Genomic DNA, 27027 nt, shown 5'->3' on the forward strand with positions numbered 1-27027 from the left:
ATTTTCGTATTTAGCTCTTTATTTGGCTTTGCTGGGTCTTCAGTTGCGGCATGCGGGATCTTTTAGCGGCAGCATGCAAACTCTTCGTTGTGGCAGGTGGGATCTAGTTTCCTGACCAGGGATTGAACCCAGGCCTGCTGCATTGGGAGCGTGGAGTCTTAGCCACTGGACCACCAGGCAAGTCCCCTGGGACATTTTCATGTGTTGGAAAAGGCTCTCAAGTGCCCTGTATCAGAACCACTCTGCTCTGGCGTGAATCTCCTCAGGAGGTCAGAACCAGGACTGTTTCCCCCCACCGCCCCCGCCAGTTCTCTCTCCGTGATACCTAGACAGCTGTTTCTGAGAAGATAAAAAAACATCCAGGCAATAACACTTATCCTTAGGCTGTACTGCCGCTCCTCCAACCAAAATCCTAGCAGCTTTCTCCAGACCTTTCTCTTTACCAAACGATCCGGTTTAAAACAAGATGTCATCTGTTGTATTTTGACATCACTGACATATGGTTTTCCAAAATCAATGGACCTCTATCTTTTATCTCATACCACAACCAGAGGTAATGCTGACCCTAAAAGAGTTGTTTTTTGTTCTTATAAAGTACTTCTAAGTGGAAGAACAAAACAGTCAATGGCAGCAGAAGTTTCTGGAGCCCTCTCTCTGCTACACGTTTTGTCTCTCATCTCACCTCCTGACCCTCCTGTGAGGTAAGTTCTAAGACAGGACCGTAATTGCTGTCTGCCATTCGGAAACCAAAAAAGCTCCACAGCCCCCAGATTTTTCCATAACTCAGCTGGCAGCAAAAGAGCAAGGCCCTGAGCTAACACCAGGCTGTTAAATTCCAGTTGTCCCACTAGGTGTGAATATCCATGCAGGCAGCTACCAGGCTCTGCGTGTGTTCGGTTACTGAAGGTGGCTCCGTGTCTCCTTAATACAAGATATGTGCACCTGAGCACCTTTCTAAACCCCCTCCACCAAATCTCAGAATTCTGAAATATCTGGCCCCAGGGCTGTAAGATAAGGACTGTGAATCTCAATGATCAACCCAGTTTGCCGATAAGAAACTGGGAATCCCCGAGGGCGAGAGACCTGCGCGAGGCCACATGGCGGGCAAGGGCAGAGGCCACTCTGAGGCTGCGGCTGCCACCAGTGTCCAAGCCGCTGCCACCCTGGGGCGGGGGGGCTGCCCCAACACACGACTTCAGCCAGGAAAGAGCGCGGTGCCAAAAGGGCTCTTCTCCACACCCGGCTATTTGAGGGCGTGGACGGCACCGGTCAGAACCGGGGCAGGTTGGGGGAGGGCCAGGGGCTTACCTTGCCGAGGACAGTGAGGCATGGTTTCGGGTCCAGCTCCGGCTGTTCCAGTTTCACCACTCCGACCCAGCCGTATTCATACAGGTCCTCTTCGTCATTGTTGTTACACAGGCCCAGTGGGTGCATCTGGGAAACAAGTGGGGAGAAAGCTTCAGTGGGCAGGCTGCAGGCCTGCGGGGCTCCCGCAGTGCCCGTCTCAGACGCCACAGTCAAGAGCAACCTCGAAACCGGAAAGCATATGGGATTTCAGCATAATGAGCGGAACCCTAGGAGAACACGGTAGGACCGCTACAAATAGACTGCATGGATGCTGTCTCACTGCTCTGTAGGGAGCAGTCACCCAAGGCGGATGCCATCTGATGGAAAGCAGAAAAAGAGAAACAGCTTAACCCCCACGTAAGGGCCGGTCTAAATCACTGTGAAATGCCATGACGTTCAGCGGCAGTATCCCAGACTATTTGGCTTCCAGACCTGAACAACACATCTACTTCAGCTGATGCAAGAGGACCTGGAAAAGTAAGGAATTTATGGAGAGACCACTAGCCATGGGGCGGCATCGGCAATAAAATTAACAGGCCGTTTAAAGGCCACTCCTGGTTACCAGGAGATGGGTGACATTCTTTTGAGGTTTTCTTCAAAATTTGGCAAAGCCCAAAATCAGAGATAGGTAGAAGAGCTGGTCAAATTTTTACCAGGAAAAGTGACGTCGGTGGAAGCCTGAACACAGAATGATGCTGCCGTTTACGCTCACAGTTCAGTGTTGAGTCTGGTATCAGACGGAAGAATCCCTGATAACCATCCAAGAAGAGGAGGTCCTCGAAGATAAACCTAACCTACCACGATGTTAAGGGGTGTATCACGGTGCTAAGCTCTTTAAATAACCGGAAGAAATATGTCTTTAGGTTCCTGACATGAAGAACCCACCCTGTTAGCCAGAATAGATCAATGTCCTAATCTACAGAGCCTGGGAATATGTTATCTTAAAAGACACAAGAGACTTAGAGATGTGATGAACTTTGATGTCCTGGATTACCTGGCTAAGCCCAATGTAATCACAAGGGTCCTTACAAGGAAAAGGGGAAATCGTGGAAATAGGGGAGACATGACCAGGGAAGCAGAGGTTGGAATGATTTGCTTTGAAGATGGAGGTGGGAGCCAAGAGCCAAGGAAAGCAGGTGGTTGGCTTCCAGAAGCTAGAAAAGACAAGGAAAAGGATTCTCTCGCAAGCCTCCAGAGCGAATGTAGCCCTGCCAACCCATTTTTTTCACTTCTGACCTCCATAAATATGCGAGAGTAAGTCTGTGTTGCTTTAACCCATTCGGTTTGATGTAACTTGTTACAGCAGCAAATAGGAAACTAAAACCTCCTAATCCCCCACTCATTTTATGGATAAAAATGTTTTGGCGTCCCATGATAGTCATTGATATGTGAACATTGTGAATGGACTAAACACCTCTGAACTGTACACTTTATTTTTTTTTAAAGAGGATTCGTAAGTTGTGCTTTATACAGATTTTGAATCTTACAAAGCAGTTTAAAGAAATGAGGCTGATCTATAGACTAGTACAGACATATCGAATCACAGTGACATACAAAATGAAATTGAAAAGTATATACAGTTTGACACACACAAAATTTTAAATGCATTTTTTACTGATATATTTATGAATATAAATTCTCAAAAAAAATTTTTTTAGAAAGGATACATGCCAAATTCCTATCTAATTTTCTTCTTAGAGAAGGAATTTTGGTATTTATGAACATTCAGAGGGACCTTGAATTGTATACTTTAAAATGGCTTAAATGGTAAATTTGATGTCAATTTTACTGAAATAAAAAAGCTTTTGGGGGGACTTCCCTGGTGGTCCAGTGGCTAAGACTCAGCTCCCGGTGCCGGGGCCCAGGGTTCAACCCCTGGTCAGGGAACTAGATCCTGCATGCCACATCTAAGACTCGGTGCAGCCAAATAATTAAATAAATGTTTAAAATATATATATATATATATATATACATATTTAATGTCCCAAGAGTTTACTCAGAAACTACTGTCCTCAGTCAACGCGGAGATCCACAGTGTAAGACAACAGTGATTTCCACTCCTCTGGAGTCTAAGCCAGCCCTGTGTCCCTCAGGAGACCCTGTCCTCAGAGTCCTAGCCCCGCCCCATGACTGACAGTTCCGCACAAGCAGGAAGGCGGAGCAACGGGGCAGGCGAATTCGGGATCTACATCTGGAAATTAAAGCTCTGCAGTGGCCTGAGGTTTAAAAAAAGGGTTTTAACCGTTGCTGAAACCAGCGTTCCCTACCCTTTGACGGTCAGCCCATGCTGCGCTTACAATGCTCACACTTTCTCATGGGGCACATCCTGAGAGATGCTGGGTCAGGGACAGCACAGGTACACGAGTGAAGAAGAAACGAACTTAAATAGACGTGACTCAAGCCTGACGCTGACACGCCTGATGCCAACAGCAAGGGCTTTGACGGGGAGGAGATGGAGGGACAGAGGGAGAAGAGGGGGCATGGGAGGGCGGTACCAGGAAACCAGAGCAGCAGGAGCTGGAGGAAAAACCGGGGCCCTTTGGCAGACTGGGCAGAGGCTCAAGCTATGGAACAGGACATGCAGGCATGGGAGGGACAGCAAGGGGGTGCCCTGAGCTCGCAGAAACCCCCACTGCACACGCCTCCCACACACTGAGGTCCCCCTGGAGCCCTGGCCTGCACCCCACCTGCAGACCCTCCCCTTCTCGGCAGCCATGCCCTCCCACTCCCCTACCAACCCCCAGACTCCCTTTCAGACCATTGCTGGGGTGACTGTGAGCAGCTCTAAGTGTCAGCCCTGTCAAGGGTGTTGACTTCTGAACAGGGATCAAAGACTTAAAAACCAAAAGGAATTTCTGTAAAGTGCCGGCGGGTGTCATGGGTTGGTATGGGTGGTTTGTTTTCCCCGGGGAGGGTGAAAGGGCCCCCAAGATCGCATCTCAGGGCATCCAAAACCGACCTCGCTGTCTCCACTGACTTTTGAGCTCCTCTCCGGAGTTCTTTCTCTGCCGAGTTCCTTAGAGTTCCTTACTCTAGTTTGTATTTCCAGAGGCCTGAACTGCCCGGCCTGGGAATGCAATCTCAGCCATGTCCCAGGTGTAATTGGTCTCTTCCATCCACCTGCCAGATACTGTCTAGTTGGGTCTTTCTCAACTCAGCCCTGATGACAACATCAGCTTCCAGAAGTGCCTGCCGCCCTAGGTCTCCAAACATTCACATCCTGGGGTCCTCTTTTTCCAAGGGCTCCATGCTATGGGGTCTGTAACATCTTACGGGAAAACCCAAACCAACTTTCTGGCCAACCCAAAGCTAACAAAAGCATAAAGAAAAAAAAAAAAAACAAAAAGACTCAGAAACCTAGAACAGAGCTTGACAAAAACTCACTGGAGACAGAATACTTAAAGAGGGGAAGGGCAGCCTGAAATGATGAGAAGATCAGGAAAACTCCTAGGTGGGTCCACAGAAGAACAATGCCAGTAATTCACAAGCTACCCTAAACTGTGAGGATTTAACAGAAGATCTGTCTTGTGTTGTAACTCTGCTCTTGCGCTCTCAGAATAACTTTGTGATGTCAACATTCTTGCTTAAGTTAACTGAAGGCAAATTCCCAGCTGGTCCTCTATAGTGAGGCTTGACATTAAGAAGCTGTGTCTAGAGACTTTCCAGGTGGTCCAGTGGCTAAGACTCTGCACTCCCAATGGAGGGGGCCCAGGCTGAATCCCTGGTCGGGGAACTAGATCCCACAGGCCACAACAAAGACTGAAGATCCTGAGTGCCACAGCTAAGACCTGGTGCAGATAAATCACAGAGTTTGTTTTTTTTAAAAAAAGAAGAAGTTGTGCCTCTTGCTGTTTTCCTCCTGATTTTGTTCCGAGGGGTGTTTGGGGGGGTGGAGAGGATGTGAGCTTTGGAATCATGTAACCATGTTTTAAAACCTGCCTCTTACGAGGTACATCTCCTTGGGCAGATGATTCAATTTCTGTAAACCTCTACTTGCTCATCTGTAAAATGGGAACAGCAGCATCTGCCTCAACAGGGTGCTGTGAGGATTCAATGAGACAGAACACATCATCATAGTTGCACAGCAGACGCTCCATCAGTGGGAAAGTCCTCTCCTTCTTCTCTTTCTCTAGGCAGGTCACGCTCGCTTGCAAGTCACACTTCTGCCTAGAATCCTCTGTCCTTCAAGACCAGTTTCAAGGTCAGCCCTTCCATGGAGCTTTCTTAAATGCACCAGTACAGCTAGAGGCTTGCACCCCTGTGTTCCCAAACGCTTTACATGGTACTTGCCACAGTTCCTTCACCATCTCCTCAGGGATGGGCAGCTGCTTCTAGAAGTCTTCTCAGAGGTCCCCTTTCACCCCACCCACAGCCTTGCACCCAAAAGGTGCTCAATATATGACCACTGCTACCACGCCTCAGCTCTGCTTGGAAGTCATTTGGGCCTCTGTTTGCCTAGGTGAGGGAGCAGGACAAAACAGGTCAGAATTTCAGCAAACGACTGCATGAACTTTAGTGGAGGCGGCTCTTACAGCCATTGATCCCCAAGTCACCAACACATTCCCAGGACTTTACTGGCGACCTCAGGATTTCCTAGCAACAGCACAGGAGCAAAGGCTGCTCCTTCTTGGTCACCACAGCCGGGCTGGCAGGGGCGGACAGCACTCTCGAAGTGAAGTGCGGGGAACACAACGCCGCCTCCCTTCCCTGGGGCAGGCCCACGACAGGGCTTTATCAGGGTGGTGGAGGGGGATGAGGAATAGAGGATAAATTTCAAATTCTCTCACCCTGGTCTGACCTCAGAAGTTGCTGTCACCTCGGATAAGATGAAGGAATAAAGTGAGGAATAAGCAGGCATTGGATCAAGGGCACAGGGAACCCAACAGAGAAGAAAAATAGAGGGAAATCCCAGGATGACAGCTATGCCACTGGCCGGCCGGGCGAGCAGCCCAGATGGGGCCAGAAGGATGAGCACTGCAGACAGCACCAGATAATAAGCAAACAACAGCAGCAGCCTGGGTCATCACCCAGGGGGTCTGGCAGTACTGGGCGGAGTGTTAGAGTTCTGAACAGGAGAATGAAATGTGATAATTATACAGCAAACTAAAGCAATGGAGGCAAAGGGGACAATTATTAGCTCCGGAAAAAAACCAAAACGTCAACGCCAGAATTGTAAACCACAGCAGGGCATGGCATGCAGGACCTGCTTGGGAATAGTGACAGCCATAAAATGTAAATCCCGATCTAGGCATTAATTATCATGTGACTACACTGGGAAAATGCAGAGATGGGAAATGTGTGACAGGGGGCGATGCGGGGGGCGGGGAGGTGGAAAGGTTGGGGCTGGGGAAGGGATGAGGCGGGTAAGAGAACAAAATGTCCATCTTCCATAGGAGGAAGACAAAAAATGTATAAATGGGCTAAAATATGAGGCAGTATAAGCATGCTATTTAGAAATTGACAGAAACTTAGAAATATTCCTTGAGGTGAACAATAGAAGAAACCACTAAATAACTGAAAATAGTTCCCTCTGAGAAGAGCAATCGGGAATGGCAACAGGTGCCCTGGAGGAAGCCTCTTTTTACTAAAAGCCATGAAGTGCCCTTTGCCCGTTATAAATGTACACGTGCTTCAGTTTGGCTAGGATCTTTGCAGGCACTGCTGGACAGAACACCTTCCTCTAGGTGTTCCAGCCGATTCTCTGGGTCCTGCAGGGAAGTATTCCATCGGGCCAAAGAGAGACCCCGCAGGCAACCTGCACAGGACCGTGGCCTTGGAGGAGGGCCGTCTGGGATGGCTCTCGGGAGCCCCCAGGCCCAGGGTTGGCGATGGCGGGAACACAGCTCGGGGAGGACTCAGGGAGAGCGGTGCAGAGAGGACCCGCAGCCCACGCCACCCCCACAGCCCAAAATAACTTCCGGGTGGCACCAGGGTGTGACGAGGACTTGGGTGTTGCAGAGGTGGCAGACACAAGGGGCCCTGGTTTTCTCCCAGACACAGACAGATCCTATAACCTCCAGGAGGGGTGCCGAACGACCGACCTGCACTTCCCCACAAGGAGCTGCTCAGGGCCAAATGGCTATCAATGAGTAGAGCAGAGTCCTGGCCACCGGCGGTGCCAGGAATCAAGCGTCTGGCTTCATGCTGAAATATGAAGATGGACCTTCTTCAAATTTCTCGGAGCCTGATGGGGTTGGCTATCAGGGTTTCACTGTTTTCTTAATGGACAAAGACTAGAGGGAACTTCAAAGCCGAAAGGCTATGTCAGACAAGGTTAAATAACTGAAGAAAACAGAACCACTTTCCCTTGGGGACAGGACATCAAGCCAGGCTTTGAAACCAAGACCCGCTCTTTAAGAAGCTCTCAGTACAAAATCCTTGAGATATACCAGGGCGCTTTCCACACGTCTGAAAGGGCAAAACTGAAACCGGGGCTGGTGGAGCTCTTATCCAAGGTTACAATATCTCCACACTCTGCTGCAAGTTTAAAATAACTTCAAAAGGGCCGCCTGCTTCTAAGTGGGTTACTGTTACACTGGAGCCAAACACGGAACAAATAGGAGGAGAGACATTTTGGTCTGTAATATTATCTCATCAAAAAATTCCTGGGGATTTAAAAGGGAAACTTCCTTCCTTTTGTCCTCTCGCCGCCCGTCGACTAGGGTAGGGTGTCAGTGCGGTACAGGGTTTCACAGCCCCGGACCTTTTCTTAAAAGGTGTGGTGGCTGCGGTCAAGACTTATAATTTATGTGAAAGAGTGGAAAAGGACAGCTCCACCCGCTTCTCTCTTGAATCATAAGGATTATTTTTTTTTTTCTCTTCTATGTACAAAGAAACAGCTCTCTTTTGCTCTTTGAACAAACATCTTGAACCTCCTTCTGGAGCTAGAATCCAGAGGGCCTCGAACACAGTTTTTCTCCCCCGGTTGTCATAGCAATGGGAACAGAAAGTACCACAGACAGACACAGAAAAGGAGCTGGCTGTTGCTGCTGTTTGCTGGAAACTTCGAAGTGGGAATTGTCTGAGGATTAAAACCAGTGTTTCTTTTGCCGAGGACTCTGGTTTTCTGAACATGGTCTTCTGCCATGGGCATCACTTTTTAGAGAAAAACCAAGAACCACGGCTACCCTTTTTGCTTCCTCTTGGTACCAAAGAACCACTGAGAAGCTGCCTGTCGGAAGCTGTGCAAAGCAGCAAGCATTTCAAATCCACCTTTTCACCTGAACATCTCCAGGCACTGAATTTGGTCAGATGATTATGTTGAAACTTAGATATAGCCCTGTGTCTATCCCAGGTCTGACTTTATAGACCTTCACTTAGAACTTCCAATTCTGACTCCAAGTAGGTGAGGATATATTTCCTAAGTTAAATTTTATTTTCTAAAAAAGAAAAAAGTATCCAATAGCCTATAGAAAACCATCTGAAAATGTTCTGTTCTAAAAATGACTCAAAGTGACTCATACCACTACCTGATGACAAGAACTGAGCTCCACACAGAAGTCCACGGACACAGTTTTATTTTAATTGCAAGATGTAATAAAGGACACCTGATTGTTCCTACTATAAAGAAGGTAAGTGTTTGGTGCCTGTACACACCAAAGAGTTACTAAATCAAGAAGAAACATGGTGGAGGGGAAAGCAAAGTGGGCTTCTCATTCTCCCAGTTTTACAAACAACTATAAAACCACAAAATCAACAAAGCTACGTGGTGCCAGTCTTAAACTAGAAAAATGGAACAAGTGGAAACAGAATTCCAAAAACACATTTAAGTTGTTATAAGGTCTTAATATGACGTAGACCAGGGCAACATAAGAATGGAGAAAGGACTCACTCGATAAACTGTTGGAACAGGTGTATAGCAACGCATAGAAAAGCTCAGTTTGGCTGTCCGTAAGCTATTCTGAGAATTTATGAGGCAACTTGAGTTAAGGGAAGCCCTTTAGGGAAGCTTGAGAATAACAAAAGGAGGCAGAAAGAACAAGATATTCTTAAAACGTCTCCATGTTATCAGTAGCAGAAAGGAATGAAATGATGATTATAGGATAGACATCAATAGGTTATAGTAAGAAAACTGAGACCATCAGCCTTACTGTGGATTAATGCACAGTAAAACCACCAACGTAAACCAGTGCTAACCACAGGGGAGGGCTGCTGGGCGCACGTGGACTCGGGTGGAATCTGTCTAGCAACATGCAACAAACCCAAGATCCTATGACTTCCTTTCCCCCATAATTCCATTTTTAGAGAAAATACTGAGGAATTAATCTAAAACAAATAAGTCAAAAACAAACTAACTAAATAAAAGAAGAAACACAATCCTAAAGGAAATCAACCCTGAATATTCACTGGAAGGACTGATGGTGAAGCTGAAGCTCCAATAGTTTGGTCACCTGATGCAAAGAGGCAACTCACTGGAAAAGACCCTGATGCTGGGAAAGATTGAGGGCAAGAGGAGAAGAGGGCGGCAGAGGATGAGATGGTTGGATAGCATCACTGACTCAATGGACATGATTTGAGCAATCTCTGGGAGATAGTGAAGGACAAGGAAGCCTGGTGTGCTGCAGTTTATGGGGTCACAAAGGGTCAGACATGACTTAGTGACTGAACAGTAACAACTCTACATGATAAAATCTTCAAGTAGTCCCCCTCCAAGCTATGAAAACGTAGAAAGAAAAAAGATTTCCCTAAGAGTATATAATCAAACCAAACAACATGCTTAATTTATGGGATACTGTACAACCCTAAGAAGATAATGATGAAGATAACAGGGTATAAAAAGTACCATGTATGAAATCGTAAGAAAAGTGTATTCATAAGGCAACACCTATTCAAAAATACCATCTGCAGACGGGCAAAGAATGCAAGGAGACAACGAATTTTAAAAGTTGATGGGTTTAGAGTATAAGGATAGCTGGAGACTTCCCTTTTGTGGATTTTAGTATTATATTCATCCAAACCAACATTTGCTGAGCGCTGACCCGGTCAGCGCACTGACACTGCACAAGAGAAGGTGATTAAGGCCTATTGTTGGGACTTCCCTGGTGGTCCATGGTTAAGACTTCATTTTCCAACGCAGAGGGTGTGGGTTTGATCCCTGGTCCAGGAGCTAAGACCCCACATGCAGCCTGGCACTGGGAGCAAGTGCTGGTCAAACAGCACAGGCTGCGTGCAAGGGCTCAGCAAAGAAAACACAGGAGGAAATTATTATACACCAGCACACAGCGAGGAATCAGCCATGAACACTATCCTAACCAATGATGACAGCAGCTTAGCTCCAGTCATTCTGACGCGCCAAACTTGCTCAAGAGGCCACCTGATCACAGAAACACCTTACCAAGTTACACGGCGATTTGACTTCCTTCCTCTGAAACACATAAGACAGATGGACAAAAACGCTTGAAACAAAAATAAAGCTAAAAATTCTTTCACCTAGAAAATACACTGTGAGCATGCTAAATTGCTCAGTCATGTCTGACTCTTTGCTATCCCATGGACTGTAGCCCACCAGGCTCCTCTGTCCATGGGATTCTCCAGGCAAGAATACTGGAGTGGGTTGCCCTGCCCTCCTCCAGGGGAACTTCTTGACTCAGGGATCAGAGCCCCATCTCTTATGTCTCCTGCATTGGCAGGCGGGTTCTTTACCACTATCACCACCTAAAGCCCCAGAAAATACACTTCTTCACCCCAAATATGACAATAAAGGGCAAGTCAGGGGTTCTTTATAAAATAAAGACAACTCCTGAGATTTGAGGGGTTTCTTACAAGGAATACGCAGGGAGAGAATGCAGGCTTGCTGTAACTTTGAGTCATTTTCTGAATGCAAAGAAAGTCAGGCCTTGGGGAGGGAGATTCATTACATTACCTCCCAGTCATGATTCTAATTTATTTTCATTCAGAATGTCTCCTTAATTAGTAAAACGTAGAAAGTAAGATGGGAGGAATGAGCCAACAGTTGCCAAGTAACCACTCTGGACGCAGAGGGACTCAGCACCGTGTTGGGAGCGGGCTCTCTGGTGTCCAGCCTGGGGGCAGAGCGTGTCCTTTCCGCTGACCCCGTGGCGCTGCCCTGACGCGTTGGACGTGGCTGTGAGCCGCTGGCCAGGGTGGCTTCCGGCACTGCCGCTTAACTTCTGGCCACCTGGGAAGAGCCATGCAACCTCAGAGCTTGCTTCCCGTCTGAGGGCGGTGCTGATCCTGACTACATGCATGTATTCCTGAGGTTAGCTGCAGTGGGCCCGTGTCCCGGCAGGTGGCCAGTAGGGCAACACATCTGACACCAGAAGCACAAACAACCAGAGAAGAAAACAGATCAACTGGACTAGTGACACATGGAAAGGACACCCTCAAGAGTGTGCAGAGACAACCCACAGGATGGAAGAAAATACATACAAATCACGTATCTGATAATGGACTAAAATGCGGGAAAATCCTTACCACTCAGTAACGAAAGGACAAATTATCTAATTAAAAAATGGGCAAGGGATCTAATAGATATTTCTCCAAAAAAAAAAGAAAAAGCAAATGCAAATAAGCACATGAAAAGTTGCTCAACATCATTAGCCATCAAGGAAATGCAAATCAAAACCACAATGAGCTACCACTTCATACCCTTGGTGCTGGGCTGTGCCTAGTCACTCGGTCTTGTCTGACTCTTTGCCACCCCATGGACTATAGCCCACCAGGCTCTTTTGTCCATGAGGATTCTCCAGGCAAGAATACTGGAGTGGGTAGCCGTTCCCTTCTCCAGGAGATCTTCCCAACTCAGGGTTCAAACCCAGGTCTCCCGCATTTCAGGGGATTCTTTACTGTCTGAGCCACTAAGGAAGCCCCCATACCCTCTAAGACGCCTGTACTCAGAAAGAAAATAACAAGTGTTGCCTACCAGGTGGAAAAATTAGAACCTCCATTCACTTCTTTGGGAACTGTGGAGACAGGACAATAATTTTGCAAACAAACAGAGTTACCATCAGACCTGGCAGTTCCACTCCTAGCTACATAACCAGCAGATATGAAAACATACACCCACACAAACACTTGCACCTGGAAGTTTATGGTAACATTATTCGTTATTCCACCAAAAAGGTGGAAACAACCCAAATGCCCATCAGCAGGTGAATGGGTAAGCAAAGCGTGGCACACTCACACAAGGGCGTATCACTTGGCTCTACCAAGGAACAGAGTCCTGATACATGCTACAACACGGGTGGGCCTTGGAAACATTAAGCCGAGTCAGAGAGACCAGTCACACAAGTCCACATCTTATATCGCTCCACTCATACGCAGGTCCGGCACAGGGAATTCTACAAATACAGAAAAGAGATTTGTGGTTGCGTAAGGCTGGAGGGTTGAGGAGTGAGAGGCTGGGGAAGTAGGACCTAAAAGGTACAAGGTTTCTTTTTTCATATGATTTGAATGTTCTAATACGGATTGTGGTGACACTCTACAGCTCTGCGAATATACTAAGAACCACTGAACCCTATCCTTTATACAGTGAACTGTATGGTGTGTAAATTATATCTCGACAAAGCTGTTATGAAAGAGCTATGCAAATAAAGGGAAAGTTAGAAGAGAAAAAAAATAGGGCAGGACTCTAATTAAGAGCAATGGTATGGCGTGTTGAAGAGAATGCAGTCCTGGAGGTCATTTCCTCGGGCGTAAAGTAGGGACAGGGCCTGCATCTCCTGAGTTAGACAGCAGGAGCCATCGGTAAATTAGGATCCCGGGGCTGGGGGTGAGGGGTGTGTATCGAGGCACAGTGTCTAAGAGGGTGGGGTCTCTAGGAAGAGGGACAACGGGAGAGTGGAGCGGAAGCACAACCATCCCCATTCCCTGTGCCCGACCACGGACCCAAGCAAGAAACTGTCACAGGAAAGCAGGACCCCAGTGATGGATCCAGAACGGGGTGGGGGGCAAGAGCCTGCAGGGAGGGGACCGGTGCCTCGGGGCCCTCGAGGACCCACTAGCTCCACCCACAGGCCCCGGGTTCACCCCTTCCCGTCCTGCCTCTCTGGAATTGCACTGGTGAGTTTCCAGACTGGAGCGTTCAGAAAGGGACACTGGATGAAAACCGCCTGATTAAAACTGTTCTGTGTTAGTCTGTTAATAACAGGGGCGGGAGGATAGGGAGGAGAGGAGACCACAACAATAAAAGCAATAAATCATACGCTGCACTTTCCCACCCTGGATGACCCTGGGCGAGTGGCATGAGGGCACTGTTTGTGCCCGAGAGCTAGGGGAACGCCTGCCCCCTGCTCACCCCGTGGGGGTTTGGGGAGGATTAATGAGATAGTGTCTGAGCCTCCAGGCCCCCTGCAGACACCACTGGGTCTCAGGCATTATCAGCACAAGCTAGGACAGCCCTCTGCCCTTTCCTCACCTCATTATGACACCTAAGCTTTATTACGTCTGCTATTAAAGTTCTCACTCTAAGAGTGTACCACAGAGGTCACAACCCAGGCTGGGTCAGCACTGCCTGGCCAGCCTTGTTAACACCAGTCCTTAAACCCTGCTCCTCAACAACAGGGCACCTTGAACCTTCAGCAGGGTGCCCGGCATTTGATGCCAGAGACGGATGGTTTAGAAGGCCCTCTAGGATCTCCCTGGTGGCTCAGTGGAAAAGAATCCACCTGCCAATGCAGGAGACACGGGTTCGATCCCTGGTCTGGGAAGAGTCCATGTGCCAGTAAGCCCGTGGGCCACGACTACGGAGCCGGCGTACCTAGAGCCTGTGCTCGGCAACGAGAGAAGCCACGTCACTGAGAAGCCCGTGCACTGCGACAAAGAGTAGCTGCAGCCAGAGGAAGCCCGCCTGCAGCAAAGACCCAGCATAGCCAAAAATAAACAAAACAAATAATTAAAAGAAGGTCCCCTGGATTTGGGGGTTTTGAGACCCCTTGCTTCATGTTACCACCCTTACCCCTCAACATTCAGGACCTGAGGGAAGTGACCTGGGCCAGGCTGGGGAGGGGCGTGGGGACAAGCTCCTGGAGTCTTCAAGGACTCTGTTCCTGGGTATCAGACTCATGGACCGGTTTTTGCAGGGTTTAATTTCAAGGCTACCAAACCCAGGAGACCAGTATTTCAAAGCGAAGGCAAGGCCACGTTGTGTGTGTGTAAAACTGATACAAAAGTCTATACGTGGGCCTCTGTCTTCAAGGGTCTTTATTCAGTTGGGTCAACTAACATTATAAGTTTGTTGTGAAGATCAGAGATAACACACGTTAAACTTACAGAGTGGTGGATTATAACAGCTGCCAACACTTATCGTGGGCTTGCTGTGTTCTGGGCACCAGTTTTCCAGTTTTACAGGTAATAATTCACTTGATCCTAACAACCTTGAGTTAGGTATTCCTAGTATTCCCCATTTTTTAGATAAGGAAATCGAGACAGAGGGGTTCAGTGATTCGTTCAAGGTCACACCCAAGTCAGTGGTAGAGCTGAGATTTAAACCCAGGTAGCTTTTACTCCCCTGCCACAGTAGACATAAAATACGACCCCATTCATATTACCTTCTTGGTGCTGAAAAGAAAATGAACATGTTTTCTCCAACCCAAGTGCTAAGAATGGTTCCTATCCTGATACCGTCTTAGTTATTTGGTTGACCTTGAGTTTAAACAGTGAGAGAAAGGAGAAGGGTCGACAGGGATGTGGGTGACAAGGGACTCTAGAAGTGAGGCATCATCCACTCTGAGGGGCGGCAGAAGAGAAGCAAATAGGTTCCCCAGTGAAGAAGGCTTCATGACCCTGTGCCTCCACAAACCAAAGTTCCAAATCTGGGAATAGGCAATCATCCAGCTGAACACCAGACCCATTTAAGACAGAAACAGCCACGGAAATAAAAATGCCATGACGGTGGCCACATTATCTGATATACTGTTTTACATCTCAATCCCTTTATTTCTTGAGAAAGCATAAGTGGGTGGGGTCGGAGGGAGGTCCAAGAGGGAGGGGATATATGTATACATATATAGCTGATTCACTTCACTGTACAGCAGAAACCAACAATTATATACCAATTGAAAAGAAAAGAAAAAAAGAAAGCATAAACCGGATGACTTTGTTACATAAGAAATCTACCCACCACACCCCCATATCAAGCACAGTTGACTCTCTCCATAAATCATTAATCTTCCTAGTATGTCTCCTGTCTACTTTCAGATACTTTTCCCAATGTTCTGACTGGCAAAAACCTAATTCCTACCTCTGCAAAGATCCTAGGTCCTTGTCTAAATGACGGGGGAAAATGTGAAACTAAATTAAACCTCTGAAATTCAACGGGTACCAAAAAGTACCTAGGCAGGAAGAAAACTACCAATCTGTATCAATTTTTCTAACCTGAAGAAAAAAGTAACACACAATAGCAAATCATAAGTGTACCAACTAGGTCCAGAAACATGTTAATAAAGAAACAAGTCATTTTTTAAATTGGGAGGTGGCCAAAGCAGCAGGAATGCAGCAGGACTTCAGTCTGTGTGTCAGCATAGGAGGACAACCAGCCTGTCTTCTCATCACCTTCCCCAGGATGTAGGAGCCCATTGAGAGAACCTGGCTTGGTTCTAGCACCAAACAACTCCAGATCACCCGGGAAGCCTGTTTATCTGATTTCCCACCTTGAGGAGAGGTGGACAGAGCACAGGCTCCGGGCAGCAGCCTCACCTCGGTCTCCTATAGCCGTGGCCTTAAACAGGTCACTGTCATTCAGCCCCTCGGGTCTTGAGCTTCTGCATCTATAAAACGTGGCAAGAAACACCCCAGCTTGTACATCTTCCGATGTGGTGGGTAGCAGGGGGTGGCCTGCAGATGGTGACTGCAGCCATTAAATTAAAAGATGCTTGCTCCTTGGAAGAAAAGCTATGACAAACCTAGCAGCATATTAAAAAGCAGACACATTACTTTGCCAACAAAGGTCCATCTAGTCAAAGCTATGGCTTTTTTTCCAGTAGTCATGTATGGATATGTGAGTTGGACCACAAAGAAGGCTGAGCGCTGAAGAATTGATGCTTTTGAACTATGGTGTTGGAGAAGATGCTCGAGAGTCCCTGAGACTGCAAGATCAAATCAGTCAATCCTAAAAGAAATCAGTCCTGAATATTCATTGGAAGGACTGATGCTGAAGCTCAAACTCCAATACTTTGGCCACCTGATGTGAGGAACTGAGTCACTGGAAAAGACCCTGATGCTGGGAAAGATTGAAGGCAGGAGGAGAAGGGGATAACAGAGGACGAGATGGTTGGATGGTATCACCGACTCAATGGACATGAGTTTGAGCAAGCTCTGGGAGATGGTGAAGGACAGGGAAGCCTGGTGTGGTGCAGTCCATGGGGTTCCAAAGAGTCAGACATGACTGAGTGACTGAACAAAACCAAGAGTGTGGCTACTGAGACGCAGGTCCCCTTAACGCTCAACGAGACAAAATCTGTGGCTGCTTAAGGACTTAAGCAGCAACCTCCTACCTTAGCACTTAGGATCAAGGCTTGAGATGGAGTAGAATGTCTGCAGAAAAAGCACCACCTGAAAACTGCCACTCCTGGGACTGGACTTCCCTGGAGGGCCAGTGGTTAAGACTCCAAGCTTCTAATCAGGGGACGTGAGTTCGATCCCTGCTTGGTTTGAGGAACTAAGATCCCATATGCCACACTGTGCAGCCAAATAAATAAATAAAGTAAAATAAAAATGTAGTTTTTAAAACAAAAACCAATCAAACAAACAAAAACTGGCACTCCTTCATAGGTTAGCAGTCTTCTCTCTTTTGGTAGTTTGGGAGATTTTTGCTTTATGCCCACATTGGGCTATTGTACTGCCACATGTCCAGGTGTGGACGTGTGGGTTTACTTTAATTCACCTTGTTAAAGCAGAGCACTGGGTGTGTTTCATTCTGAAAACTTGTATCTTGTTTTGCCTCTGGAAAATTCTCAGGCTTCCTCTCTGAATAGCACTTGTCTGCCACTGGTCTGTCTCTCTTCCTCAAGGGCACCTATCAGATCTGGTTGAGGCTCAGGTCTTCCCTACATGTGACCCAACTACTCTATCGAAACATTTTTACTCCTCCTCTTCGGCATTCTGCGTATCTTCCAATTCACTAATCCTATCTGTATGTTTGTCCAGTATGGGGCTTCATTCATTAAGATTTAATTTTCGTTCTCATTTTTCATTTCTGGCATTTGTACTTTTTTTTCATACCTACCTATTAATACTTCCTTTCTGCCTGTTGTGCTTCCTGTTTTCTTATAGCTGTACTTTCTTCCGTCTCTGATAATTCTAAACATGCATTTTACAGCCGGTATCGGATTGCTCTGTTTTCATGTAACCCTGAACAAATTAATCTCTCAGTGTTGATTTGGCTGTCTATCTTTAGTACTTCAGATGTACTGGAACTTTGGTTTGCAAGTCCACACGGTCAGAGTTAGTCAGCAGGAGGTGGAGTGGAGTAAGGTGGGGGTGGGAGTGGGGTGGGTCTCTTCTGCACCACCCCTCCCCCACAGCCGTGTGGTCACTTCTCCCAGGATCCGCCTCATGTTGACAGGTCAGGACTCCTAGCACACAGTAATGCCGGCAAACTTCAGTCACGCCTCCAGGTGATGCTGGCCCACGAGTGGGCCGCAGGCTTGTGTCTGCTTCTTCCCGGTGCCCTAGACTTCACCCTGAGCAGTAATTGTCTTGGATGTTTTTAGCTTCCTTCCACAGCCAGAGCGGCCAGCCCAGACCTTGTTTTCAGCAGTGAGTCTGGCTCGTGGGCTACTTTTAGTTCCCTCTGCCCCAGCAGAGCAGGGCTCCCAGCTACACAACCTACTTCCAGACTCCCAGAGGATCGGGGCTGTGGCTTCAGCATAAAAAGGCTGATGCTTTTTATTTGGTTGTGTGTTTTTCACAGATATGTCTGTCTTGTTTTTGAGCATAATTGCATCTTTAATTTTCTTTTTATATTTGGTGTTTAGAACTAGGGGTGGGGTGGGGGGGCAGAGAAGGAAAGCGACTCCAAATTAAACAAACACTGAGCAGAAGGTGAATATTTAAACAAAGACTTAAAGGAGGTTAAGGGCGAGAGTCATGCCTGGAGGAAGAAAATTATCCCAGAAAAGAGGGAACAACCGCAAGTGCAAGAAGCCTGAGGCAAGTCTGCAGTGTCTGAAGAACAGAGTGAGCAAGGGCTGATGGAACGAGGCAGAAAGGTGAGGGCTTCACCGGCCCTCCTAAGTAAATGTGAAATTCTCAACAGAGCAGCAAGAGGGCTGGGCTTGGGTTTTAACAGTGTTGCTCTAGCTGCTACATTTGGGGAAAGATGGGTGGGGAGAGTGGCAGGAAGTGGGAGCGGAGATGAAGGGACACCAGCTAGGAGGCTCCTCTGAGAACCCAGAGGAGAGATGACGGCGGGTGAGAACAGGGCAGACGTGGTGAAACCGGTTGGGTTCTGAATATAATCTGAAGGTAGAGCAGCAGAAATTGTCGATGGATTGGTCGTGGGTTGGGGAGAGAGACAGTAGTCAGCAAGGGCCCCAAGGATAGAAATGCTATTGCCTGAGATGAAAGAGAGTGACAGAACAGGTCTGTTTTGGAAGGAGTTCAGTCCTGAACACTACAACGAAAGCTGGGCCTTGTCTTACTACAAAGATACAAAAATGACTGTAAGACTCAAAAGAAGACTGAGGACTATTATCCAAAATATATAAAGAACTCTTAAAACTCCATAATAGAAACACAAACAATCTAATTAAAAATGGGGAGAGGATTTGAATAAAGACTCCACAAAGGAAGAGATGAGGGTGGCAAATAAGCGCACGAAAAGATGCTCAGCATCATTAGCCATCAGAGAAATGCAACATCAACACAAGATACACTGCTACACACCCAGTAGGAGGGCTGAAATGAAAAGACTGATAATATGGAGGGACGGTGATGATGTAGAGAATGGGGACTCTCACGCTCTGCTTTCCGGAAGGCGAAGTGGCACAGTCACAGTGGAAAAGCAGTTTGGCAGCTTCTTATCAAATAAGACTCAGACCTACCGGGTGACCCAGCCATTCTACTCCTGGGCATTTACCCAAGAGAAATGAAAACATTTGTCCACACAAATCTTGTACTCAAATAGTCATAGCAGCTTTGCTTGCAAAAGCCAGAAAGTGGAAACAACCCAGTGTCCATCAACAAAGTAAATGAATAAATAAGATCTGATGTGTACACACAATGGAATATTACCCAGCCATAAAGAGTTACAAAACACGGATGGGTGCTATAAGACAGATGAACCTCAAAATCAACACACCGAATAAAGCAACCCAGCCTTCCTCCCCTCCCCCCAGAAAGGGCACATCATGCTTGTTTCCATTAATGCAAAATTCTAGAAAATAGAAGCTTATCTGTAGTGACAGAAAGCAGACCAGGGATTCTCTGGGGCTGGGCCAGAGGAAAAGGGATGGGCGGCCAAGGGACAAGACATGTTCAGGGGTAATGAAAACATTGGTTGTGGTGTTGGTTTCACAATGTCTACATCTATCAAAACTTCCTACATTTTACCTTTAAATGGTACTTAATGGTATATAAATACTTTAATTAAAAGTTTGTTGGTTTGTTTTTAAGGAAATTGCTGAATTCAGGGCAAAAAACAAAGACAACATTCTAAAAAGAGTCAGCAACTCCACCATGGAGCTCTCCACCCCAACCAAACGTCACAAGCGTCTCAGTGCCGACACTCAGTTATGTAAATAGGCTGTTCACTCATAAACACGTGATGACCTGGGAGAGGAGGAAGAAAACGTTCCTTCTCTGATTCAGCTCTAGCGTAGAACCGGACCAGGAAAACCAATACGAGATGATGTCTTTTTTAGATCATGAGTGTGGATTTGGCGCTTCGGGCTTTGTAAACCCTAATCTTGGTGGAACAGAGCCTGAGACGGAGAGCAGGGCCCTTTGGGTGTCTCACCATCCCATCAGAGGCAGTGTATGCGCTGGCCACACGAGCCCTCTCTGCTTCGCTCTTCCGAAAGGACATTCCCGCTACCAGCCAGTGTGCATAGAATAACTTTACATCTGACGCACAGGAACTAAGAGCAGTCCCTTACCTGTAACTCTGCATTCAGGCTTTTATTCTTACAAACCCAAAGAGTGCACAAACCAAATTCCAGTCAGAGACCGGTAACAGTGAAATTCTTAAGGGTGGGGGCAGCAATGTGGCAGCTCGTTCACCCCACCACACCTCTCCCAACGCAGGCTATGCCTTCACCCATATGCGTTCATCCATACACACACCACCGTGTCACTGTGCACCACTAACAGCACATGTAGTATGACCACATGTAAACATGGGATAGAAGATAATACAGTCGTCCATCAGTATCCATGGCCACTGGTTCCAGAATGCCACCCCCCCACCCCCATTCTCCTGCATACCAAAATCCAAGGATGCTCAAGTCCCTTATACGAAATGGTGCATATTTGCATATGATTTGCACAGGCGGCGCTAGTGGTAAAGAACCTGCCTGCCAGTGCCGGAGATGTAAGAGACCCAGGTTTGATCCCTAGGTCGGGAAGATCATCTGGAGGAGGGCATGGGAACCCACACCAGTATTCTTGCCTGGGAAATCCCGTGGACAGAGGAGCCTGAAGGGCTGCAGTCCAAAGGGGTACAAAGAGTCAGACATGACTGAAATGACTGAGCACAGCACATACACTCATCCTTCTGTTCACTTTATATCATCTCTAGATTAATTATAACATTCAACACAATGTCAACAGTTGTAAATACAATGTAAATGCTGAAAAGTCACCAGCATGAGGCAAATCCAGTTTCTGCATTTTGGGACTTTCTGTGTTTTGGGACTTCCTGGAATTTTGCTTCCCAACTGAACACTTTCCATCTGCGGCTGGCTGGACCCATGGCCGACGGACGCTGGTTCTGGATTCTGTCGTGGGAGGCTGCCTGACCCGAAGAGCACTGGTAACATTTCAGAACAATGACTAGAGACAGAGATCGTCCCTCTCTGGGAAAAACGAGCGACCGCTTGTGTCTTTTAGGGAGCTGAACCGGAGACTGTTCGAAGGTGGCCTGAACACGTGTCAGTGCCACAGACAACTACATCACACCCTCTGCGTCCGGAGCCTTCCATGTAAGGTCAGAGGCCACGGAAGTCCTTCAGTGGAGGCTGTGGCTTTAGGCCAGGGCCGTCTGGCAGCACCTTCTGCGGTGAAGGGGACGCTCTCTTTCTGCACTGACACTGCGGAAGCCATGAGCCACATGAGGCCGTGGAAACCGGGGGAACTGCACTTAAAGTTTTACTTAATCTTAATGAATTCAAATTCAAGGAGCCACACCTGGCTAGTGACTGTCATGTTAACTTTAGACTCTGAAATCTAATATTTCCCTATGATCTCAAGAGAGGGGGAAAAAAGTCTAGAGATACTCTTTACTCTGTCCTCCTCAATTATCTTAAAAGTCAGGATTGGCTCAAATCTAGAAGATAAAGACATGTGTTGGATGCCGCAGGCTTGCAGGGGAAATGCTGTGGTTAAGAGATTTTGTTTGGGCAGCACCATGCAGTGCAGAATAAAACAACACCACGGGGAACCAGCAGTGAAGGTGTTCTGGGGTCAGAGACCAGTGGGAGGTCAGGTGACGCAGGGAACTCCGGAGCAAAAGGCAGGGCTCAGGCTGCCGGTGTTTCCCTGGGTAGTCTCGGGCAAAAAAAATCATTTTTTTCTTTCTGGACCTCAATTTCTCAACGATACACAAGATTTAACCACCCGCCCCATCTAATTCACAGAGCTGTACGAAAGGTAAGGTAATGAGCACCTAAGAGTACCAGGGGCTCCCCTGGGGGCTCAGATGGTAACGAATCTGCCTGAATGCAGGAGACCCAGGTTTAATCTCTGGATCAGGAAGATCCTCCAGAGGAGATGGCAACCCACTCCAGTACTCTTGCCTGGAGAATTCCACGGATAGAGGAGCCTGATAGGCTACAGTCCTTGGGGTCACAAAGAGTTGGATACGACTGAGCCATGAAGGGGCTGGAGCCCACAAGAGCCTGGCAGGCGATGGGCACTGCTATGGTCTGAATGCTTGTGTCCCCGCAGAATTCCTCTGTTGCAGTCTTAGCCTCCAAAGGTGACGGTATTAAGTGGGTGGGGCCTCTAGGGGGTGCTTACGTCAGGTATGGCATCAGTGCCTTGTGAACGAGGCTCCAGAGAACTCTCTGGCCTCTTCTGCCCTGTGAGGATGCAGTGAGAAGTCTGAAGCCCAGGAGAGGTCCCTCACCAACTATGCTGGCACCCAGATCTCAGAATTGCAGCCTCCAGAAAAGTGAGAAATAAGCTGTTCCTTATAAGCTGCCCAGTCCATGGTATTTTGTTGAAATAGGCCCAAAGATCTAAAAGTCTGAACAACAATGGAGACTCCACATCCGGAACTGAAAACACCCTGATTTCAGAAGGGAGCATCAAGGCAGACCCACGGGCAGCTCTGTAACTCCTAAGAAAGTTGCCCAAAATAGGTCTCTTTAAAATACAGTCCCTGTCAGACTTCCCTGGTGGTCTAGTGGTTAAGAATCTGCCTGCCAATCAGGGGACACAGGTTCAATTCCTGGTCAGGGAAGACCCAAATGCTGCAGAGCAATTAAACCCATGCACCACATCTACTAGAGCCCGTGCTCTGCAACAAGAGAAGCCACTGCAATGAAAGACCTGCGCACTGCAATGAAGCATAGCACCTGCTTAGCACAGCAGCCAGGGAACACCCGCACAGCAACGAAGACACAGCAGGGTCACACACACACACACACACACACACACACACACACATAGTGTATAGATCCTATCAATAGAATCCAAGATCCACAGAATCCAAGAGCCTTGACTTCGGATGGGAACTCCAATGCTCAACCCTTCCTGCTGGATCAGACTTCCAATGTGGTGCGGTAGCTCAGAAATCACCAGCAGTTCTTGCCCACTATTGACAAGAAGCCCTGGGCACTGTGAGGTGAGCAGTCTGGTGGGGACTGACTTGGGAACGGGCACGAGGGAACCTTCTGGGCTGGTGGTCACGTTGTTCCTTATCTTGACCGAAGAGACAAAGGCTGAGTTCCGCAAGGAGTCACCGGGTGGTATACTTAAGATCTGCACATCTCATTCCATGCAAATTTTAACCACGAAGAAGGGACAGTAAACACACAAAGAATGCCAAGTCCAGCCATACACATAACCCCAACCAGAATCTCCCGGACTGGGCCACAGACTTAGGGATTTTAACATGATGCTCATGAAGGTGAACTTCTGAGTCAGCTTTGAAAACTATTTGCCTATGCCAAAGAAAACAGGTCAAGGGTAGACAAGCAGGATAATTCGACTTAGGCTTCTCACTTTCTATCTGAAACTGACTACATGACAGGAATCATAACTCGATGCTCCCAAGAAGTAGTGGGAAGAACGGTATAACAATGGCCGATGCTGCTGCTGCTAAGTCGCTTCAGTCGTGTCCGACTCTGTGCGACCCCAGAGACGGCAGCCCACCAGGCTCCCGTCCCTGGGATTCTCCAGGCAAGAACACTGGAGTGAGTTGCTATTTCCTTCTCCAATGTATGAAAGTGAAAGGTGAAAGTGAAGTCACTCAGTCGTGTCTGACTCTTAGCGACCCCATGGACTGCAGCCTACCAGGCTCCTCTGCCCATGGGATTTTCCAAGCAAGAGGACTGGAGTGGGGTGCCATTGCCTTCTCCGACAATGGCCACTATTTGACAATTATTGTTATTTACAAAAGTCGCAATTGTATATGGTAATAGGATGCCATTACTTCTAGATGCAAACATGTGCCTTGGCGAATGGGCATCTTTTTATCCATAGAAGAGCATAACCTTAATTTACAAGAAGTCCACTGGGAACAGAGGTTTATCTCCCTTGTGAACTGTCCTGCTGCCCTGGGTGGGGTGGGGGGGGGGGCAGGTGGCAGCAGCCAGGGGGTGTGGCAGTCCAAGGGCGAGTGCCCACCAAGATGCCTGGTTCTAAGGCTCGGGGGTCACTTTCCATGTGGGAGTCAGAGAGCTGCTGGGCCAGAGGCTTGTGTAAACTGAGCCTGCTTCTTCCTCCAGGAAGACCAGCATGTATTTTCTTGTTTCTGAGGTCTAATTATTTTCAACAAAACTGGGATTCTCACCCCTTGGTCTTAAGATGAGCTTGAGAAGCAACTCGGCTTCCCTCGGGAAGGATGGGACGGTGAGGTCCAAAAGATAACCTTCCGGAGCGCTTGTGATGGTGAGGACTTCCGGACCAGAAAGGGCGCCCTCCTCCAGGGCCCGGCCTTCCCTCGAGGCTGCATGCTTCCCTGCTGATGACCCCGGTTTCGTTTAGTCCTTGCTATAAGATGCGAGGACAAAATGTACCAGATGCAAGTCACTCGGTTTTGAACACAGTCAACTTGTTTACCTAGAGCTGAGAGAGAAGCCAAACTGGGAAACGGGCCAAATGAAGGAAACTGGAGGAGTCGGCACCTACGGAGGGCAGGAGGACCAAATGCAGCCAGTCCCCAGCCCAAGGCTCCTGGAGTCTCTGTGGCCACCAGGGCCACTCTCTCATCCTCTGCCCCCCTGGGCAGCAACCACTTCCGGGTACACGGTCTTTACACACTTCAGTGCAGGTCATATCCGCTCCTTCGCTGTAGATTTACGGCCCTGTGCAAGAGAAGGGGCCTGTGCTCAGGAGGGGACATGTCCAAAGAGACGGGGGGCTGCTGGACCCACAGGCAAACCAGCCACTCTGAGCCCCCTCCACCGACAAGGCCCTGAGTCCCTGGGTCATATACCTTCCCCAACAGGGAAAAATACATGACTTTTCAGTTGTTTTCTGGATCTGAGGGAGACAAAGGTAAAACCAACTTTTATCCATCTTCAAATCAATCAATGACTGATCTACTGGCCTGCCTAGTAAGCACTCACACAGTTGCTGGTAGGTGACTAGTATTCTCGGCTCTTATTAACAAACGGACAGAAGCGTCACTTGCTTTTTGAAGCATCCTTCTTCCCCCTCAAAGTTCTCCACACTCCCAGATGGAGAATAAACTTGTTCCCACCTCTTGAATGGGTGCAATCTCGGGGAGGTAGTATATTGATAATATTACTAGGTGCAACGTGATGAACAAGGTCTCAGAAACAGTGAGCTAGTTATTATCCCATCAGAAAGCAATTTGTAAGTTTATAAACCTGGTCAATAAGTTTACTGAGCATCCTCTGGGGGTCAGGCACTGTGACAGGTGCTGGGAGTGGTACGGTGAAGAGTCACACCAAGGATGTCCCCCTGCTGGAGGGGCTCTGGATGACAATCCTCGGCTTGCAATCCTGTGACTGAGCCTTACCCGGTGTCACCAGAGCAGGACCCCGGCTCTGCAAAGCCCCTAGACAGAGACAGAATTTGGAAAGCACTGCTCTGGCTCCAAACCACAGACAGTGATGTCGTACACCAGGTGTCCTAAACCAAAGACACTGGGCTTTCCCAGTGGTCCAGTGGTTAAGAATCCGCCTTGCAAGGCAAGGGACACTGGTCGATCCGTGGTCCAGGAAGATCCCACGTGCCTCAGAGCAACTAAGCCTGTGCGCCACAAGTACTGAAGCCTGAGCGCCTAGAGCCTGTGCGCCACAAGAGAAGCCACCGCAGTGAGGAGTCCACGCGCTGCGACCAGACAGCAGTCCCCGACCGCTGTGACTAGAGAAAGCCTGAGTGCAGCAACGAAGACCCAGCACAGCCAAAAAATAATAAATCTTAAAAAAAAAAAAAAAAGACGCTAACATAAATCTACACTGCTCTACAATTCTCTTCCAAATGCAGACAGCCTTGAACAAACGCCCTGTGGTCTGTCCAGTATTACCTTTCTAGATCTGATTCAAATTTTCCTTCTTAACAAATCAAGATGTGCTGGGAGAGGGAGGTGCCCCTCAGCACTCTGTGCCGCCGGACCCCACTTAGCGGCTGAGCCCCCTGAGAGCTAAAGACATTTTGGAGTGAAAAGCAGTAGTGGCTCTTAGGCCCAATTTTTCCTCCAGAACTGACCCGGCCTGATTCCAAAGCCCTCTGGGGACTATTTATCCCCCAGCCCTGAAGGGATGGAGACCCCCGTCCCCTCCACACCACTACAGGAGGCCTTCAACGCCCAGGGGTCTAAGAAGCAGGCATGCCCCTAAGAAGGCATGAGTCTAAGAAAAGGCTTTCTCAGCTCTCTGGCAGATAAAGTTAAGGCAGGAATGCGTGAAGCCCTCCACACGCACCTCACGTACTGCTTTGGGCAATTAAGTGATTTTTTTTTTTTCCTTTTGCTCAGCTAGAGGCTCAAAGCTATTGGGGAAACTGTCTCCAGCAGAGCGGGTGACTTCAAAGGACTGAGAGGCAGGCTCTGGCTCTGCAGACACGCCTCTCTTCCTGGAGGAGCAAAGGCAGAACCGGCTTCCCCAAATTCCCCGTGCTCCTGCTCCTTGCTTGGTCCAGCCCCAGAGAAGGGAAGGAGCGAAGAGTCAGGAGATCCCTTTGTTTCTAGGAAGCTCGGGATTTCATCCCGTGAAAGACACTGCTGCTAAAAAAAGAAAGAAAATCAAGGAAACAGAAATGAAAGGCTGCTGAGAAAATCGAAAATATGTCATCAGACACTTCTGCGTAATAGGAAGACCTACAGGTGTTGGCAGGAATGACCCATCACCCCTCTCTACCTTACCTGTT

The 27027-nt window shown here is 48.0% G+C and overlaps 1 protein-coding gene across 1 annotated transcript in view; it reads right to left on the minus strand.

Moving 5' to 3' along the window:
• ZNRF3 (zinc and ring finger 3) overlaps positions 1–27027 on the minus strand; it is a 143788-nt gene that overhangs the window by 58201 nt on the left and 58560 nt on the right. The window contains exon 2 of the mRNA XM_070385921.1: positions 1309–1434. Within this exon, the coding sequence (XP_070242022.1) occupies positions 1309–1434 (126 nt within the window). The remainder of the gene's footprint in view (positions 1–1308; positions 1435–27027) is intronic.

Source organism: Bos mutus, chromosome 17, assembly GCF_027580195.1.
Source record: "Bos mutus isolate GX-2022 chromosome 17, NWIPB_WYAK_1.1, whole genome shotgun sequence".
NCBI classification, from domain to species: domain Eukaryota; kingdom Metazoa; phylum Chordata; class Mammalia; order Artiodactyla; family Bovidae; genus Bos; species Bos mutus.